The sequence below is a fragment of the Felis catus genome, chromosome C2, assembly GCF_018350175.1.
Source record: "Felis catus isolate Fca126 chromosome C2, F.catus_Fca126_mat1.0, whole genome shotgun sequence".
Classification (NCBI taxonomy): domain Eukaryota; kingdom Metazoa; phylum Chordata; class Mammalia; order Carnivora; family Felidae; genus Felis; species Felis catus.
Window position 1 is genome coordinate 76,047,461 of NC_058376.1, and position 20,905 is coordinate 76,068,365.

At 34.1% G+C, this 20,905-nt stretch overlaps 1 protein-coding gene across 3 annotated transcripts in view; it reads left to right on the plus strand.

The window, feature by feature from the left end:
- The window catches only part of FGF12 (fibroblast growth factor 12), a 560,445-nt gene extending 555,291 nt beyond the window's left edge, over window positions 1-5,154 (plus strand). For all 3 annotated transcript variants that reach the window (XM_011286026.4, XM_019839972.3, XM_003991788.6), the window contains one exon: window positions 354-5,154. In XM_011286026.4, coding sequence (XP_011284328.1) covers window positions 354-472 — 119 coding nt within the window. In that variant the 3' untranslated portion in view covers window positions 473-5,154. The remainder of the gene's footprint in view (window positions 1-353) is intronic.
- The last annotated feature ends 15,751 nt before the right edge of the window (window positions 5,155-20,905 follow it).

The window sequence follows — 20,905 nt, forward strand, 5'->3', positions numbered from 1 at the left end:
AAATATCTATTTCTATCCTTTTCATGTTATGCTCGCAATGTCTCCTCTAACGCTAGATGAAAATCCTGTTATATAGGTTAGCAGACAGGTAAGACTCAAGCCTTATCTGTAAGAGAGCAGAAACCACTCTATGTCCACAGTTCAAGAAGACTTAAAAGGTTACGACTGATAAAACTAGTAGAGGGTCATTTATATCCACTAAATATGTTATCCAGTTAAAACTAGTTTTTACACAGGAGAGAAGAGCTCGTGGTGAGAGTGAAGAATATTGTGAAATTAAATTTGAGATGTTTATGGAATCCAAATTGATGTCTACTATTGTAATAAGTAATTGATGTAATTTTGCTTTTCAGTGTGTATGTACAGAGAGCCATCACTACATGAAATTGGAGAAAAACAAGGGCGTTCGAGGAAAAGTTCTGGAACACCAACCATGAATGGAGGCAAAGTCGTGAATCAAGATTCAACATAGCTGAGAACTCTTCCCTTTGTCCCTCTCTCATCCCTTCCCTTTATCCCCTCCCCTTTACCCATTTCCTTCCAATAAATCCACCCAAGGAGAGGAAAATAAAATGGCAACCCAGGACCTAGTGACTAAGATTCTGCACTCAAAATCTTCCTTTGTGTAGGACAAAGAAATTGAACCAAAGCTTGCCTGTTGCAGTTTGGTAGAAAATGCACATGCACAAAATATTAGCACACATAAAATCAAGGGAAAAAATAAATCAAGACACCACAACATTGTGTTGTTATTAATAAAAGGCCAATTATAATGAAGACATAGCTATAATAAATGTGAAATAAAGTTATTATCTTAAAGACAAGGGTTTTGGAGAATTTAACTTAGAAATCAATGTAATACCCTAAATAACTTAAACTTTGGATAATGCTGTGATGTGTGCTGTGTTTTGAATTTGAATTTTCTTTGGGCATCTGGAATTAACACATAATTACATACTGTTTCCAGGATTTTTTTTTACCATGATATTTAACATGTACAAATTATAGATTCTTCTAACACCTGTACGGTATAAGCCAGGAATCATTTAAAAGTTTAAAATTTTATTCTTGAAGTTGTTACTTAAGATTGTTTCATGCAAAGGATAGACTTCTGTTGAACTTAATGGTATTAGCTGATATCATTCCTTCATAAAAAAAGAATTTCAGATTCACCTAGGAGATTATCATATTTTTATCAAAGGGATTAGTCTAGGATCTCATTTTTTTTTTTTTTTAGTCATTTAGAAAAATAAAATGTGTTCTAAGGCTGAAATAACTTTTGGGAATTCTGTGTCATTGCCATGCCTGGGCAGTGATGAATAAGTTATATGCTCTTATCATTTGGTCTGATTGTTTACATTGTACACACATTTGAGAGTAGAGGTGCATGTCTAGCTGTATTAGAGAGTTTTGTACCATCTCTTGCAGCAGGAAAGAAAGAAAAGGAGTTTTGCATGAGGAAATAAGTTTTAGGAAATTGGTCAAAGCAAATTATAGTTGCCTTTGAAACTTACTAGAGTTTTATGTATGTAATATTTTCCAAATTTCACCAAGAAATTGGGAGGCATGGCTGTGAAATTCCTAACCTAATATCTTATGAAGCCAGTGGTTTGCTTGTTGCTGTATATCCTTGTTAATAAGTCTAGTTGACAATAAATCTGTCTCCTAGAACACAGAAAGGAACTTGATACACTGAGTTTTCAAGGGGCATAGAAAAACAATATGGAATTAACAGTTATGGTTCCAACACACAGGGTTGTGTGAGCTTAAAGCACTCGAAAAGAAAAAAAAAAGAACTCAGTGTAAGGACTAGGCAATACTAAAGTATTAGAAAAATATTAGGGAAGAAATGAACATTATATGATCGCCTTGGAAAAAAAAATAGATCTACATAGTCCTACAAATCAGGATGGTGTAGAGACATCCAAATTCAAACAAAACAGAATGTTAAAAATGTATGCAGAATTATGGATATTATCAATGAGAAGACGTAGCATGTTACTTCTCCTATAGCTCTACTGTCCAGCATGTATTGTTCCAAATATGATTCCCTAAAATATATACACTTTGCAGAAGCTCTAGGCCTTCACTTAAATGACCTTGCCATTGGTTGCTGTATTCTTTCAAAGTCAATGTAGTTCCCCTCACTCTACACAATCATTATTCTTTAATAGTGGTTTGTGTCCTTCACCAAGTACTTAATTTATGTTATCAGGAGATTAGCAGCAAATGAAATGGAGGAATTTGCCTTATCGGTTGTAAAGAATAAAAGTTATGCATCTAGGCACCTCGGCAAGGATTTTGAACACACCTTTGCAAAAGATATTTGTTTAACAAAATATTTTGAAAGTAACAAATAAAGACATTTAAATTAAAAAAAAAAGAATGTTGCTCTTCTAGGAAAAGAACACACTTGTAAAAAACTTACAAATCTGGTTGTATTTCTCCTTGTCACTCTTGATTCAACTTGCTTTTAAACACACCTGTCACTTCTAGGACCAAACAAACCCCAAGCACAAAGCCTTGTTTTCTTTGAAAAAATTAAAAAAGAGTCTTCTACAAAATGGGTCACAGGCTCATTTAGCATGAAATTACTTGAGCTTTTATGGTGATACACACACACACACACACCCCCCACAAACTCATCAGTAACACAATTGACAGTTTCACAAAGTGTTATAAATTACACTGATGATTTCATTACAATATATTTAGTCTGGTTAAATATTAAGAAAAATATGATGGCAATATGAACTGCAACACAAATCCTCCCTCTATTTTCAATGGCTGCCCATGATTTATCATCTAGATTCATATTTGTCTTCTTCCTCGTAGCAGTTAAGCAGGAGTCCAACCACCTGGTTTCTATATATTTTTTTTTCATATCATTTAAGCAAATGTTGACCACAGTAACTGTTCAGAAATTAGCTTTGCCTTATTTACAATTAATTTTGAAGAATTAACTGGAAAGCTCACCTTTCTTTCACATATTAACTTGACAAAACCTGTAGTTGAGAGCATAGGGTGAACGTTTGCTTAACTGCTGCTTACGTTTTAGATACATAAAACCTTTAATAGAAAAAATCAGTATTCACGGTCTTAGTTTTTTTTAAATTACCAAATACAAACATATAATTATCCTATTTCTTCCAAAAATATGAGCCAGTTTAAATAGTTTGTTTTCCGGGCTTCTTCCAAGTAAAATAATTCTTTGATTTTTATCGTTTCAATTTCTGGGTCTCAATGCATTCATCTCTTAAGTTTCTATAAGTCAAATAAACTCTTTTTTTTTTCATCCATTGGGATATTCTCAGGAAAAATATAACTTTCAGTAAAGCTTTGTAATTGACTATGTACATATAAGTTAAGATGTGTTTATTCCAAGAGTCCTCATTGTAACATGCTTCAAAATCAATGGGCTTAAGAATGAAAATGATACTTTTGAGAATCTCAAAACAGTTCTTTGGTCAATATACTTTACTTGATTTTTAAGCTAGAAGTTTGAGGTATGGAAACAAAATGGTGCTGACGTTCCATTTGCTAATTCAGAGACTTGTGCTTCAGGAAACTGGAGGACAGCAAGCCATCCTGTACTTGATCACAGTAATAGTTTGGGTTTTGAATTTTACATATGAATTTCATAGCACATTTTTAGCCATTATGGATTGGCACAATAAAGAGACATCAATTTGATGTAAATTGTGATGCTTTATGGGCCTCATTTTAATCCAGGTAGCTTTTTAGAAGGATTCTTCAATTTAAGAAATGACACTGCTGTAGATAGGTATTATATGTATGGATGATTGTCCTGTGGTGCCACTAGCAAGAGATGAGAATATTAAGACAGAAGTAAAGAATGAAGAATGACTTATTACGTATTGGAAATTTGAAGGTCCTAATTTGGGACCACTGATTTCTTGACAAAGAAACATAGCTACATCAACAGTAATTTTTTTTAAACATGGACCCAGAAATAGCAAATCTACTATTCTACCTTCATGGCTTAGTCTACAAGGCCTTGCTCTGAGAAGGTTTCCCATGATGTTACTTAATTTCGTCTGCACAAGGTGAAACACACTCAAACATAAAAATCCCCTGCTCATTTTAATATCATAAAAGGCTGAGATTATTTCTCTGTCATAAAATTGTAAATAGCATTTTTTAACTCAGAGTCACATTTAAAACAGTGGATTGTTCTACAAATATATATGTGTATATATACATATGCTTCTGAAATAAGGATATATAGAGTTTTTATTTGACTTGTGTTCTTTAGTCATAGCTAATCAAAAAATAAAGAGGTTTGAATGCAAAACTTTATATACAAATGTATATTTCTAATGGTAATATAAATTGCCACTTTATAATAAAAAAAGGAACAGATGGAAATAATTATCAAAGCACATGCTCCTTCAGACTTAAGTGATTCTGAATTCTTCTTTGATGTAGAAGTATTTTTTTTTGAAAAGTTATCTTAAAAAGCTATACTTCCTGATCCAGATTCCATGATAAGTCATATCAGATTGAAAAGTTATGTTTGAGGGCAGGAAAAAGATGATAAATGCAAATCTTTATTTTTCAGGATTTTTCCTTACAGCCCAAGTTAAAAATTCAATATTTAAAATCTAAATTAAGTGAAAATTATTAATATTCAGAGATGATATATTAAGCTTCAGTAACAGAAGCAAAATGTATTTAACATACAATAGCTTTAAAATAATTTCATAATAAAAATTACATCACTAGATGTTTTATTAGTTGGAAAGAATTAATGTTTCTTTGTCTTTGCTCCAAGCACAACTTAAAGACAGTGGCATTCATTTTACTTAAAGTTGTTTAAAAGTCCAAAATACACTCCTATGAATAGAATTGGTATTAGCTCCATTATAAGATTAAATGTTACAATTTTAAGAAATTATTGACACTGAAATGTTTAATAAACATGTTGTATGAGAAAATTGAACAAATTAATGTTTCATTTTTGCATTAAAGCACAGATTATTCAAATCATTGTTTTTTGAGATCAGATTTGTAAAATGTTTATATATCACAACCTTCCTGAAGTAAAAAGCAATTAAAATCTTGAGATGCTCATGCATGTAGACAAAATACTTGCACTTTTTTTTTTAATATTAAACTTCTTTGGGAAGTCAATGTGTTTATCTTATAATCTGTCACTGAAAAGGTGCTATGCCTTATTTTTAAAAAAACATCAAAATTAGAATCATAATAAATCAGCTTTTTTATTGAACATCATAGCCAAAGCAAAAGTTACTTGTTCAATATGAAGTTACTGGTGGTAAACTTAATGTTTTACTTTTTCAGGGTTAAGAACTATAGCACATTCATTTATTCATTGATTCATAATTTACTAGCTAGAGATTTGGTTGAGTTTAAGGATTATAGCCTAAATTTTAGTCTCAAAAAAATCCAAGAAAGGCAGACACATAAATAAATAATGTAAATACCTGAAAGTAAGTGTTACAATAGGTATGTGACTAAACTTTTATATACAACTGATAATGCAACAGTGAGGCCTGCAGGGAAGACAGGGATTGAAAAGAAAAAAGGTATCTACTGAGTAATAAAAGAGAGATGACAAGGGGCCCCTCAAGTAGAGGAAATAATTTGAAGAAAAGTTGTGGAGACATGAAAATCACGACTTATTGGGAAATACAAATGAAACAATGAAGGAGGGTTCAAATGAGGAGGTGGGGGGAAACTGAGTTAATACCAATAAAAATGAAAAGTTATTCAAAGTTTTGTCAAGGCGCTCTTTGGATTTGTTTTAGCCTCCGTATCTGTTAGGATGCTTGTGGTTGCTTGTAACAGAATCCCCAAACCAAAATGGCAATTCTCCAGGTTCACAGCATCACTGCCTGAGGCTAAATTTGTCTGCAGCTTTCAGCTCCGCCCACCTCCACCTGTGATAATGTCCCTCTTCAAGTAAGGTATTCTTTCACAAGTTGCAGATGCCACATATTTATATCAAGTGCTGTCTCTTACAGTCTACCTCCCTCCCCACCAAAAAACAAAAATATTTTCTAAAATCTCATTGGCCCAAATTGGGTAATGTATCCATACTTGGATGAGCCACTGAAGCCAGAAATTTGATATGAATTGACTAGTTTAAGTCAATCTGACCCTTTTCTTAGATGTATCTGTTGGATGTATTTTCCCCAAGAAGATACAGGTCTGCATAGATGAGGGATGAATATTTGAGTGGAATTCAGGGTCCATTTATCAAGAAGAAATGGAAATGAATACGGAGTAGCAAATAACAACAAATTTCCATTACTTGTTAATGACTGTATTTCCTCCCACATCTCATTGGATTTTCTAAAACCTGGTTTAGAAAAATTTTGCAAATATTAGTGGATTAAAGTTACTGCCATAAACCACGGTGTGTGTGGGGGGGAGGAAATAAAGGCATTATAGATTCAATTCCCTAAACATGATTAAATGCCCGCTATGCAAAGGCACTGTGAGGGTCACTTAAGAAGATACAAACCACTGTGGTACATTTGACAACAACGTAGTATATATCTGTCAGTGCTTTTAAATGAGCATTACAAAGAGGGCTAGAAAATGCATCTTGGCTACTTTAAATCAAAGGTATATATGTATCTACTTTTTCATAACCATAAAAAAAGAAGAAAAAACCTGTAATGATTAGACCATTACAAAATATCACCCAACAGTTATTTTAAGTCTTCAACTCAGGGCTACTTGGGATTTCAAAGTCATCTGGGATGGACATACATACCATTCTTGAGTCTTTTCTCTAGATTATAGCATATATTTGAACAACAAATGATGATAAATGTATTAATCTCCCAAAGCAGCCTATTATACATGGCAGCAGTACTGGTTTTATAAATTTCTACTTTATATGAAGTAACTTGTTCTTCTGTAGCTCTTACCCATTGTTTCATATTTCAATCCCTAGGACTAGTCAATGTCAATTTAATCCTTCACCTATAGAAAAGTCATACAGATATTTCAAGATCATTGTCATTTCTTTCCCAATCTTCAAGGGTCTCTACTCATGTGAAATATCTTCAGGTATTTTAAATGTTTTATTTGCCATTCTGTTTACTTCACTCAGAGCAAATTCTAGTAATTTGGAGTGCATAACTGAACATGATATTCTCGATGTAACTGGTCCAGAGATGCTCCCTCATTCTCATCATGGTAACAGTATTAAATTAAGATTGCATTCACTTTAAAAAATGTTTATTTATTTATTTTGAGACAGAGAGAGAGAGAGAAAGAGGGAAAGCTCAAGTCGGGGAGAAGCAGAGAGAAGGAAAGAGAGAATCCCAAGCAAGCTCCACATTGTTAGTACAGAGCTCTATGCAAGGCTCAAACTCACTAACCATGAGATCATGACCTGAGCTGAAATCAAGAGTCAGACAGACCCTTAACCAACTGAGCCACCCATGTGCTCCTCTGCATTAGCTTTTTTAACAATCTCATAAATTTTTTTTAATTCAGGTTTATTTTTATCAGAACACCTAGGCATTTTCATCTCTATGATTCAAATTAAGATGGAAGTTTGCTGATAGACTCATAAAAATAATTCTAATCTGATTAAGTCTTTGAGAAACATAACATACTCAGAATTTTCCAGATGTATGACAAAACTCCCATTCAGTGATTAATCACAAATCATCTACTTTGTGTGATTATCTTGTGTGATCAGATCAATCTGTTTTGGGGGATTAACCACAATGCCCTTCATCTTCTCATCTCAAACTGGGGTGAGGTTTCAGAAATGATCATTCTGCTGGCAGTTCTTTGTCTTAAGGAGTAGGTGCCCTTATAGAAGACACACGGTTTTGCTCCATTTTAAACTTTCTCTCTTCTCTTAGTCTCCATTAATTTAATTATCAATACCCCCAATAATTACATTAATTAGACTTTAAGAATCGTTACTTAGCTTCTCACTGATTTCATTTTTTTTCATTCTGTAATTTTAAATTTTGGCCTACTTATTTCAATAATCAATTACGCATCTCTTCAAATTTCTATTCAAACTTTTCTTCTCTGAGTCAGCTTGCAACATTCTTGTGCACACTCTCAAAAGCTCTTAAGCTGGTAACAATTCTGAGGCTTTGAGGACCTGAGAATGCCTTTTTGCTTACTTTGGCCTGTGAATGACACCTGGGTGGGTATCAAGTCCTTGAGTTACCTTCTTCTGTAAAATTCTCTTAATGTGTCATTGACCTGTAGGCTTTTTTAGGGACATACTATACTTTAATTGAAATTAATATGCATTCTCTGGAAATGAGCTTTCATAATTATTTCTTAAGAATTTAAAATGTTATTGATATTGTCATGTTATCTTTCTAACTCATTTGACAAGCTTATCTAGAAAAGAATATATTATATAGAAAATAATATTTTAATTTATGTGCTGTGTCCCTTATATAGATATTCATGCATTAGCCCTACCATTCCATTGCAAGCTGTCATCTTCAAAAATATGTTCCTGACCCAGAGAAACACACAGACACATACACAAGGAAACACTGAAAGAAGAGGTCTTTAATATGCAAACTACATGTCAGCCTATCTACGCTTTGGTTTGTCTTTGTCAACCCCATTTTCATCCTTGGCTTCATTTTTTTTTATGCATCTATGCATTTTCATATTGTCATACCACTTGCTTGACTAGCTTAGCTCTGAATTAGTTAACATTTTTTTACCCTAATTTTTTGAGTGGTAGTTCTTTTCCTTGGCCAGATAACTCTGGAATAATAACACAGATTCTATCAGCTCAGCACATCTGGTTAAATAGGAGAACATCGATTACAATACCCTTATGTAATGGTTTCACCGAGGTATAACCCCACCCACACTATACCAGATAGCCTGTGTTGGCACATCTCAACACACATACAAACTAAGCATGGAATTATGGGCAAGGGAGACATTGACCCACTTGACTAACCCACTCTCCATCTTAAATGCTAGAGTTATTTCTGGACTGCCTCAAAACAAATGACTATGGTTTGTTGAATATAGCCAACATAATTGCGGACTTTCAGAGGGCTATCCACTTCTCTGACAGAGGATACATAGTTACCCAGAACTTAGTCCTAAAAGCAAAAATTGAAGGGGTTAGCTCTCCCTTCTTACTTCCTCCATCCATTGCCTCTACAACTAGACCCAGGTCTGGTCAAATGTATGTATCTGTCTTCCACATGAAGGACTCTAATGATTAAATCATCAATCAAAATGATTTAGTTTTCAGGCCTTTTCCATTTATTTAAGGAAACAAAGTGATCTGCGCACTTCCTATTATTGGACCTATTCAGTGGTTCTTATCCTGATAGCATATCAGAACTATGTAGGCTCAAGCTGCAAGCCTAGAAAGAGGATTAAATTGGTTTAGAATGAAGACAGGTGATTCCATTCTGTAGGAGTTGAGAATCACCCCACTAAATAACCTCCTAAAAAAGGCATAACCCGTATTTATTAAGTGCCCATTTAAGACTGGATGAATCTGGATTTCTAGACACCTTGTAAGTTGTAAATATCCATGAGAGTTATGAGCAGAAGACTCCCTTCCTGATAAAGCTTAGTTTGAATAGCAGGTGGTGGTAGATGCCACACCACTTCCATGTCCCTGCCATTTTCTGGCATCTTGCCTAATCTCCTAGAGAAGGTGTAGTGGTATATTCAGAGATTTGAAGTTAGCCTCATAGTAAATTCATCTATATATTTGCAATTGATTCAAGGACAATTTTGTCTGTCTGAGCTCAGAGAGATATTTATCTAAACAGCCGCATCAAATGGGTACTTACATTTCTGCATAAGATATTTGGATCTGGATTATGTCAATAAGCATGGCTGCTGTCTTGAGATAGTAGCTCCCAAAGTTATCAGGGCATCTATGAATTATCTGGACCTTTATAGAAAACTGGCTTTATTTCTCCTCTCTCCTTTCATGGCTCACAATGCCGTTTTGTTTAGGGTGAACATGCTAAGACATGCTTCTCTGTTACTTGGAAAGAAGTTCACGTTCTCCTGACCGTGTAGTTTTAGCTATGATATTTCTCTTAGCATCGTAGTCTGTTTTATTGTCTTGGATTAGACCATCAATTCCTGGGACAGAAATTTTCCACACTTTGACTCAGAGCATACTGTCCTCTGCAAACAAAATTGTCAATCCTGATATTTTCTTTTCTGCCCAGCACTATCCCCTAGAAACCAAATAAAAGGCAACATACGACTCTTCCTCTGTTACATGCACACTGACTAACCCTGTCACAAACAAGAAAAGAGTACTCTGTGTGTGTTCCAGAAGGGTAAGCAATTCAGTGGTATTTTTTTCTGTACTTTACCATTTCAGCCCATCTACTCTGTATTTCTCCAGTCCTGTCCTTATCTTTGCCATCAGAAACACAGCCTGTCAAAGTTCTAAGTCCCCTTTGACTTGCCTGATGATGAGAAAGGAAGAGTTAGAAATTTACTTCAGGTTGTCTTGAGTTGCAGTGCTTAGAATCTACTAAATACAAAGAGAGTGCAACAAAAGAACACACGTGGAAACTAGCTCAGGTTCTCTGTCTCTGTCAGAATGGCAGCCAATTATCAGGAAAAGCCTGGGGAAACTTGGTCCTCTATTTTCCAACAGAAGGAGGCTGGAAATTGGGTCAGACCTACTATATTACTATAGGGCTTGATGCCATTTCTTCCATCTTTGACTCTCTCCTTATATGGCTATTGTTTTTTGTTTTTTGTTTTTCCAATGGAGCTCCTAGTAACACATTCCCTTGGCAGAGGCTTATGACTCCCATCCAGTGAACAGTCCTGACAGGATGCAGCCTCGTTACCCTTATTTTGTCATAACATCATCATCGTATCTCAGCAATACCATAGAGGACTGAAACAGAGTATTTGGTATAGTAGTAGGCGACGATACTTATAAGAAAAACTCTCATCTAAATCTAGTCAGTGTAGGATCTTGAGCAAGTTAATTTCTCTGTAAATCTCATTTTCCTCACTGTGAAATGGGGGTAGCTTGTAAAGTAGGGATTAATTTGATTGTCTAATTTTTCTTATACACCTTGAAAATCTTTATCTCTTAATAGTTATGTTTTGTCCATTTCCATTTAATGTAATTATTGATATGTTTGGATTTTATTTGCTTTTTTATATTTGCTTTCTGTTTGTTCCTTCTGTTAACCTTCTGTTTTCCATTTCTTTGTTTCTCCTTTCCTGACTTCTTTTGGATTATTTGGTGCTTTCTCTAGGGATTACAATAAGCATGTTTAATTTTTACTATTTATTTAGAATTGATATATTACCACTTTGGATGAAATGTAAAAACCTTACCTCCATATAGGTTTCTTTGGCCCCTCCTCTTATATTATGATTATCTACATACCTTGAAATCCCTATCAGACAAACTTAAAGTTTGCGCTTTAACCTGCACATACTTTAAACAGCTTAAGAACAGAATAATCAATTATATTTACCTTGATGTTTGGCATTTTTTTTGTTCTTAGTTCCTGTTTGCTTTTCATAGTATTTCCTTTCGGTCTAAAAATTTTTCTTCAGTAATTTCTTAGAGCAGGTCTGCTGGCAATGAGTTCCCTTAGTTTTCCTTTATCTTAAAGTGTTTTTATTTCATCTCTATTCCTGAAGCATATGTTCACTGGATAGAGAATTCTGGGTTGAGAGCTCTTTTCTTTCAGCACTTTAAAACCATGGTGCCACTTCTCTCTTGCTTCCATGCTTGTTCTCCTCTTGGTAATGTGTCATTTTTCTCTGGGCACTTTCAGGACTTTTTTCTTTCCCTTTAACTTTTAGCAGTTTGATTTGATATGTCTGGATGTGAATTTGTTTGTGTATATTCTGTTTGGCATTCACTGAGCTTCTGGAATCCACGGTCTAGTTCTTTTGCCAAATTTGGGACACTTTGAGACATTATTGCTTTAAATATTTTTCCTGCACTGCCTTTTTCCTCTTCTTTTGAGATGCCAATCACATGAATGCTAGATTTTTGTTGTTCTTGTTGTTGTTGTTGTCATTTACCCACAGATGTCTAAAGCTCTTTTCATTTTTTCAATTTTTTTCCTCAGTATTGTTCATCTTGAATGGTTTTTATCGATTTATCTTCAAGTTCACTGATTCTTTCCTCTGTCACCTCTATTCTGCTATTGAGCTGGTCAAGGGAGGTTTTTGATTTTAATATTGGTTATTGTGTGTATAGATCTACAATTCATATTTGGTTCTTCTTTATATCTTCTGTTTAGTACTCATTCTATGTTTCCTTTGGTTTTAAAAGTCAGATAATTCTAATATCTTTTTAATTTCACCATTCATGTCTATTGATTGCATGTTCCCATGACAGTTGAGAATTTCATGCTAACTCACATGTCAAGTAATTTTTTAATTGTATCTTGGACATTTTGAATATTATATTATAAGGTTGTGAATCTTCTTTAAATCCTTGGACAGTGTTGACATTTTTGTTTTTAGAGTCAGTACCTGGTTAGGTTAAGTCTTTAAGTTCCAACTAGCCTCCTGTGTCTGTGGTTCCAATGCCAGTACACTTTTCAAAGCATTCTCATTGCTATTTAGATCTGTCTGGTGTATATGCCACCTAGTGGCCAGATTTAGACATGGGCAGTGGTATATCTAATCAGTTCTCAAAGTCTTTTTATGCTAAATAATATCAACTCCACAAGTGTACAGCTTGGAAAAGAGTCCAAGGTTTACAAACAATTATTTGGGGTTGATATCCTTAGTTTTTTCCTGTCCATGACCTTCTCATACTTTCTGGTTCCTGGGGGCTCCTCTATTTTATCTTTCGCTAGAAAACTAGAACTTTAGTTATCCTGCTCTCCAGTGCACTTCTGAAGTGTGCCCACATCATGAGCCAAACAATGGAAGGACAAATAAGACAGAAAGCAATGATGGTTGGCCCCACCTTCTTGGAATTACATCTCAACTGAAGGTAGAGGAAGGTTCTTCTGCTCAGAGTTTTGGCTACTGTGGGTTCTTATTATGCCACAGGATTACTTAGGGGCTGGGCCAAGAAAAAAGGGAGAGAATACAACAGATTTTCACATTGTATCTGAGTAGTATGATTTCCCTTTCTGCAACTTGAACCAGTTTTAAAGGGCTTCTCCCAAGCTCTCTCTGTCTACTACAGTGCAGTGTTGGCTGGGAGATGTTGGGGAAAAAAAATAATAAAGTCATCATCAATTCATCAGTAATTGAATTCCAGACCTCTTCCCCAATTTGCTTACTACTTTACAGAGTCCTCAAAGAGCTGCTCTGTGTATTCTGTCCAGATTTTATTCAGTGCAAAACACAGAATGACTGGTACTAACTCCATCTCACCCAGGCTGGACTCCTAACGTTCTTTAAAACTCGAAAAATTTCATGATGTTTATTTATATTTTAATTATCTTATTTAATGGTCAGTTTACTGAATGTGCCTTCCCCATTCACTCCCCTTAAAGGCCAGGTACCAAGCAAAAATATAAAAACCAGGAAAATGGAAATCATATATTAAATATTCCAATACTCTACCAATCCTGTATGATCTGAAGAAAAGTGAAGTGTCCCATCTAAGCTATCTGCCACCTGAATATTAAATGTGATATTATATTACTTTCAAAGTATGTATTTTGAAATAATATTTTAAATAGTAAGAGATGCAAATAGCTAAAATCAGCTAATTTCTGTTTAGTCTGATTCAGATTTAGAAATTTGAGGTGGGGAATGGCTCTTAATTGGACACTTTTAAAGATTGTTATAGGATCATCCTACAAGCCATAGTTACAGTTTAGTGCTTCAAAAGAAATATAAAAGCCGGCCACCGGTAAAACTGTATAGAGTCATAGAGTCAAAACACCTGACCTCTTTTTCCCCAGAAAAATCTGTATCATGGCTTAAGTGGGGCACCAAGGAGCAAGTCTGCAGCGACTGCCATCATGGTGCATTTCTTCTGCAAATCAATTACACTCCATATACATAATCATGTCAGAGCCTGATTAGGAAAGTGCAAAATCTTTTCACAGAAGACTCAAAAAGATTGGAAAAAAATCACTTCTTTGATACCCACATAATAATTATGAAATATAAAATGCCAGTAGAAACACATATGCACTGTATCATTCTTGACAGGTCCTCAGAATAAAATATTAATGTATTTAAATTAAGGGTCAATTCTCATATTTGGCTCATGTGAGACAGTTTTTTAAAAGTAGCTAAAGGTTTTCAGTAGTCATCTGATTTTTAAGAAAAAATAAAGACAGTATGATTAAATAATATGCTTCTCAGGCAAAATCATGTTTGATTTGCATTTTAGATGTAATTCAATTCTTCAACTTTTTACACTATTTTATTTCTTTGTGCACCAATCTCTTCTATTGGACTTCAGCTAGGTTGACACAAAACAGCATTTAATAAATATTCTTCAAATTGTTTCAAATATGCAAAGAATCAGTCATAAAATTTCAGTAAGAAGTAATGAGTTTTTTATCTGACCATATCAAAGGAAAAAAATTCCCGGCAAGACATTTTTTTTTTAAAAACAGTCATGAAAAATTTATTTTAAGCAAAACAACCCTTGCCATTTAACTACAGTATGTGGCATTCACTGTACTACTGCTAGTTGTTTTTTTTTTTTTTTTCCTCCTTTATTCAAAGTTGCTTTACTGGTGAAAAAATTTAAGCCAGTATTCTAAGTGGTGTGTGGGAGTTTTCTCTGAACACATATCTTGTTGCTATATAATGGGATATGTGCATATATTTTAACTCCCACATAATCTTCTGAACTGCTCTGCTAAAGTCTGTACAGCATATAATCTAGTTAGATGGTTTCTTCCTGGGATTCTGGTTGAAATTATCTCAAGGTTGAATGTAACTTTCTATAGGGTTCAGATTCAATAAGAAAAAATTTCCCCCTTTCCATCAGCAAAAATCTTCACTCTTAGATGAATGTTCAGCATTCTATGGTTACCCAGGAAGTAAATTATTTAGAATAGCATCCATCCAATAGATAAATAATGAGAGCCACATACGTAATTTAAATTTTCAAGTAGCTATATTAAGGTAATAAGAAACAGACAAGATTAATTTTTATAATACAATATATATAACCCAATATATCTAAAATATTACCATCTTCACATATGATCAATATAAGAATTATTAATAAGCTATTTTAAATTGTATATGATAAGGCTTTGAAATCTATGTCTTAGTGTCTTTTTTACCAATTCCTTTCTGATCCAAATGCCTCTTTTCCCTGAAACAGTCCCTAATCCTCTGAGCAAAGCAAGGATTTTGAATCCATACATCAGATTATTTGTGCCACAACTAAGTTACTTTATTCGTCTCTGTCTTATGTTTTCAGTATCTTTAGATATGTTCTTAACCTCTACTAGATATTTTTCTTAATAACGGTTTGGAAGTATCTTAATTTTTCCCCTTTATTTTGAAAACATGATATATAAATGGCACCCTTTTTTAGAATCTGTAGTTTTGAAGGTTCCTGAGTAAAAAAGACAATAGTTTTTCATCCCAGCACCTCGCTATTAACTAATGGTATCTCCCTTGACTCATGAGTCCCTTCATAGTTTCAGTTTAGAAGAAACTTAGTTCCATGAAAACTCACTTCATTTATGCAGAGTAGGAAAATAAAAAAGAACATTACACATACACCCTGTGAAGTGTCCTGAAAATTTTCTTCACTAACTTTGGAAAAAAGAAAAAAAGAAGCTAGATATTAATATATATCAAGTGCTTAGAATTAGTCTTCAGTCATGAAAATGATTTTCTGGCTCATATCCAAATTTGTTTATTAAAGGGGTTACTCACATGTAATGTGTGTATAATTTAAATACATATCTAAAAAGGATAATTTCAAAACTAACTTTAAAATAATTTTAGAAGTTAGTTTCTTCTTGTGAATTACATGAATGTTTAGTTACATGGAAGAGCTGTTCCGTTGTTTTTATGAGTAGAGAGAGACTCTCACCCATGTGACAGCTATAGTCTTCATCTTGATATAAAAATATATATATAATTTATTTATATATATTTGTATGTATTTATATTTATATTATATATATTATATATATATTTATATTTATAATATATAATTTATATATATATAATTTATTTGTATATATATATAAAATTTGACCTAAAACAGAGTTTTGATTTGTGAGTTAAAATCACACGTTAAAAAGTGAAAATCCACACACACAAAAAAAGAAGGAAGCCAAGAAAACAGGCTGGTCCTGTACTTTCAGCAACATTTCAGTAGAATATGGAAATATAATAATAAAAACACCACCACCACCAATAATAGTATCTATCGTATGGATAAAATGATTCAGAAGTGAAGAAAGTATATGGAAATGGTAAAAGTCTATACAAAGCATGACTATGCTGATTTCTCCTTACCTTTTTACGGTCTTTTTCTATCCCGCGTTCTTAGGGGTTTCTTGCTGATATCAGCATTTAGTAAGATAATCCATAAAACTGCCAGTGGGACTTGCTTTGTTCCCAGGCAACAGAGGCTTATTTTAAATATGGTCTTTCAGAAGCCATGATTCATCACGGCTGTCTAAGCCTGTAGTGACATTTCACAGTGGAGATCTTGAGAGAACTGAATCTTTCAGGTGCCCTAACCAATTCAATTGAGCTGGTAGTAACTAAACAGCTACGTTGTACTTTCATATTCACTCACTAATTGGTAAGTGTGAGCCAGGCCCTCTGCCCAGAACAGAGATACAGAGATACATCCCTCATAGGCCTCACTGTCATGGATTTTCCAGCATTCCATGGTGGCAACTATACAAAAAATTATTTTCACACGTGATAGAGTGTATGTAAGATGCTATAAAAAGATATAGATTATATATTGGAAATGGAGGTGATAATTCAGTGGAGGAACCCAGCATTCCAGGCAGAAGTAGTCTGAGCCAAAGATACAAAGTTACAAAAATGCAATATATGTTCAAGGTAGATGGGCCTCTTGGTTACAAGGCCCTTTATTTCCATTGTCCCAAGACTGTCTATTCCATGAAATTTTCTTTTTGACCACCATAGGACCTATGAAAAAGGAACTGATTTTTAAGATTTTTCATAAAGTTAAATGCTTGGTCTCAGGCTAAGATTAAGTGAGAGGAGAGGTTTTACCACGTACTGGAGCATGCAGTCACAACTTTTTGGCTTTGTGTGCTTACCAACTCATCTATGTAGTAGCCAGAGGCTGTTTACATATTTTCATTTCGTGATATGGCAATGTGTATTTATCTTCTTATTCATACATTTTGCAAGATACCTCAATTTCAAATTCATTTTGACAAAGTGTGATACTCTTCCAGCATTTTATAAATGATAAACAGCAAGGTGGAAAGGAGATTGGATTCATCATGTAAAGGTTAAATAATTCTGATTTTGAGCAATGAATATCGATTGCTCTTTTTAGACGTGTTTGAAGAATTCTTGTCATTGAGGAAAACATTTATCAAGATTATCATTCTTCAAGATTACTTATCTTGAAATCCATTCAAGTGCAAAGAAAAGGGTGAAGAAGCTATGGGAAACAGATGACTATTTTGCATATTAAGTTGTTTTGAAATGTACTGTTCTTGCCACAGAAATAATGGCTATCTTTAAGAAATACTACAATGAGGTTATTTTTGCAAAATTGTATCATAGCTTTGGGTTAGCTTGCAATGTGCAGAAAAAGGAGTGTTGAGAAGGCAAAAACATCCTTCAAAAACAAAACAAAATAGGAAAAAAAACCCTCTAAATCCTAAGTAGTTTATTTGAATGAAACATTTTTGTTGCTATTAAATTTACATCTAATTTGCTCTGCTCTGTTCAGGGTAAATTCTGTTATAAAAAGAACAATAGTATACCAAAAGTAATATATTAATATATTTTATTGTTTTCTAAACCTGACTTTTCATCAATAATTTGAGCAATTTTATGGAAATTAATATTTTTTTAAATTTGTCTCCTCATTTGAAAACTGAAAGAATTAAACTAGATGACTTCTCTGGGGTGCCTGTGTGACCCATTCAGTTAAGTGTCTGACTCTTGATTTTGTCTCAGACCATGGTCCCAGGGTCGTGGGATCAAGACCCATGAGGGGATCCTTGCTTAGTGTGGAAACTGCTTAAAATTCTCTCTTTCCCTCTCCCTCTGCCCTTCACCTGAATATTCTCTCTCTCTAAAATAATAAAAAAAAATCTTTAAACTAGATGACTATTGAAACTTTATATAAAATAGTTACAATAGAGATGAATTCAATATTTAGCAAGACTGGTTTGTAATGTCTAGATAGATATAGGCAAATAAATTTAGACAGATGAAAAAGTTGATAATTACACATGAAAAACTATGTTTATACATATATTATGCATATGAAAAGTAATAGATGACAAAATGGATATACATGTTAGGGAAAATAAGGGTACTTGAATGGTCAAAAAAAAAAAAAAAAAGACCAAGTCATAGTGGAAATGGCAGGGATGGAATGTCACAGAAAATGCCCATATAGGATAGAATAAAGATGGAAGGTTTGTTGACACTGGTAATATAACTTACTCCCTTTCCACATAAAAGAAACTACAGATGTTTCTAAATCACATTTCTATGATTATTGCTGTTGCTAGTGGTATTGTTGTATTATTAATATTGTTATAATTAGCATTTAAATAGCAGGGGTAAGGATGGATGCAGAATGGCTTCAGCATCATGAAGGTGAAGGCCCCCAGGAAGAAAAAAGAAGCTGCTCCTGCCACAGATTGCATTTGAATTTCCAAGGGCTTAATAATGTATCCATTCCAGGCTTCCTAGTTGTATATAACCCGGGCATCTAATTTACAGGTTGATTGACCTTTCTTTGCCTAGTCCTACTATCATGGATAATAACAAAATAGACTACCAACGTGGGGTGGGGTGGGGTTCCTAAGAGTGCCTAGCCTATGTAAGTAGTTTTCAAATTTTTTTTTTTATAGATTTTTCTGTTTTAGCATAATCTCTTTCTATTGCTGTTTCCGTTGGATCTTTTCCTCAGACAACTTCCTCCGTACCCTTTGGAATTTAAATTCCTTTGAGGTTAGAGGCATTTTTTTTTTTCAGTCATTTCATCCCCTTATTTTCAAACCTGGCTCCTCACACAGAAGATATGTTTAATGCATTTTCTGAGGGAGTCACAATTTTCAAATTCTGATAAAATTCTTTGCTCTAATATTGTACATCCTTAACTTGTCCACAACATCGTTTATTGTGGTAATTTGTAGATAGACAGATTTTCCTCTTCATTAAAATAAGGTCATAAACTCTTGCTGAGACTCTCAGTAACTTTAAAGCTATATCACATGTGAGAGAACTTCAGATCATTGCATGTTCAGCAACAGTACAGTGCATAATTCCATACCCACAGGTCATCAACATAAATGCGGGGTTGTATACACATTTATGGAAAAGTGATTTGTGTTCTGCTGAGAATAAATATTATTTTACTCTATATATAGATGGAGCATGTGCCATGAGAAGTCATTTTGGAGGCACATGTGATATATACCTGTCTTTGTAAAGCTTATTTTCTAATGAGGGGAGACAGATAGTAAATAATAAAAATAACAAGCAGGTCAATTGTAAACTATGTTAGAAGGTGTTAAGTGGGGCAAATAGAACTAGGAGAGTAGGATCTGGTATTTGAGCAGAGGAAGGTTTTGCAGGCAGTTTGTGATTTTAAATAAGGGTAGTCAGTGTAAGTGTCATTGAGAAAACAATGTCTGCAAAACAGAACAGAAAGAAAACTATTTTGGCTGAAGAGAGGTCAGAGGGGCATTAAAAGTGTCAGTAGATAATGTCATACAGGTAAGAACTGGATATGTTGAATATTGAAAGCCTTTGTAAGAGCTTGCTTTTATTCTGAATAAATAGGTCACTAGTAAGGAATCTTAAGCAGACGAGTGCCAAACCTGACATTTGGCATGTTAAGGGGAGGGCAAAACTTGGAACACTGACACCAGCGACAAATCTATTGCATGATAAGGTGAGGAAGGACAGTGACTTATGACCAGAGTGGTAGCAATGGGGGTGGTAAGTGTCTGGATTCTGGATACATATTTAAGGTGTATCCAGTAGAATTTGGTGACAAGCTGGAAATAGGTATATGAGACAGAAAAGTCAGGCTACATATTACTACTTCAAAATTAACACTGTCTGTGGGTTACTGTAGGTGTTGATAAATGCAGCTTGAAGAACATTAGTTTTATATGACTTTGTTACTCAGATGTCTTGTTTTGAAAAGCATTGATGTTGGTATTCCAAACTCAAGACAAATAGACTTTATCAGCCATAATATGGCAAAAAGATCTGGGCCACAAGTAAGTCCTCAGTAAATACTTGAGCCCCACTCACATATTGATGACTGGCTTTTTTCTTTTCTTTCCTTTTCTTTTCTTCTTTTCTTTTCTTTTTTTTTTCTTCCTTGAGCTCTTCCCACACTATCTTCACTCTGTTAATCACCACGGAGTTGTTGCTATGAAACCCTTCATGTCAGTGTTAGAGGACTCTCCAATGCAGCCCAACAGCCCCATGTATGTACTGTATTATACCAACACAACATACTGTATTTGCTTACATATTTGAATTTCTGCCTCATCAGACTGTAAGATCCATGAGGACAGGAACTGTATTATGTTTACTGCTATACTGCAAGTGTCCAGCATTGTGCTTTTGGTATAACAGGTGCACAAAATATTTGCGTGGAGATTTTTTTAATTGAAAAAAAAACAGATTAATAAACAAATCATCAATGCCTTGTCCTGATGAATTTCTGTCATGCCAGTTACCAAATTCAGATATATCCCAATCCATATTTGAAAGCAAAGGAAGAAATTCA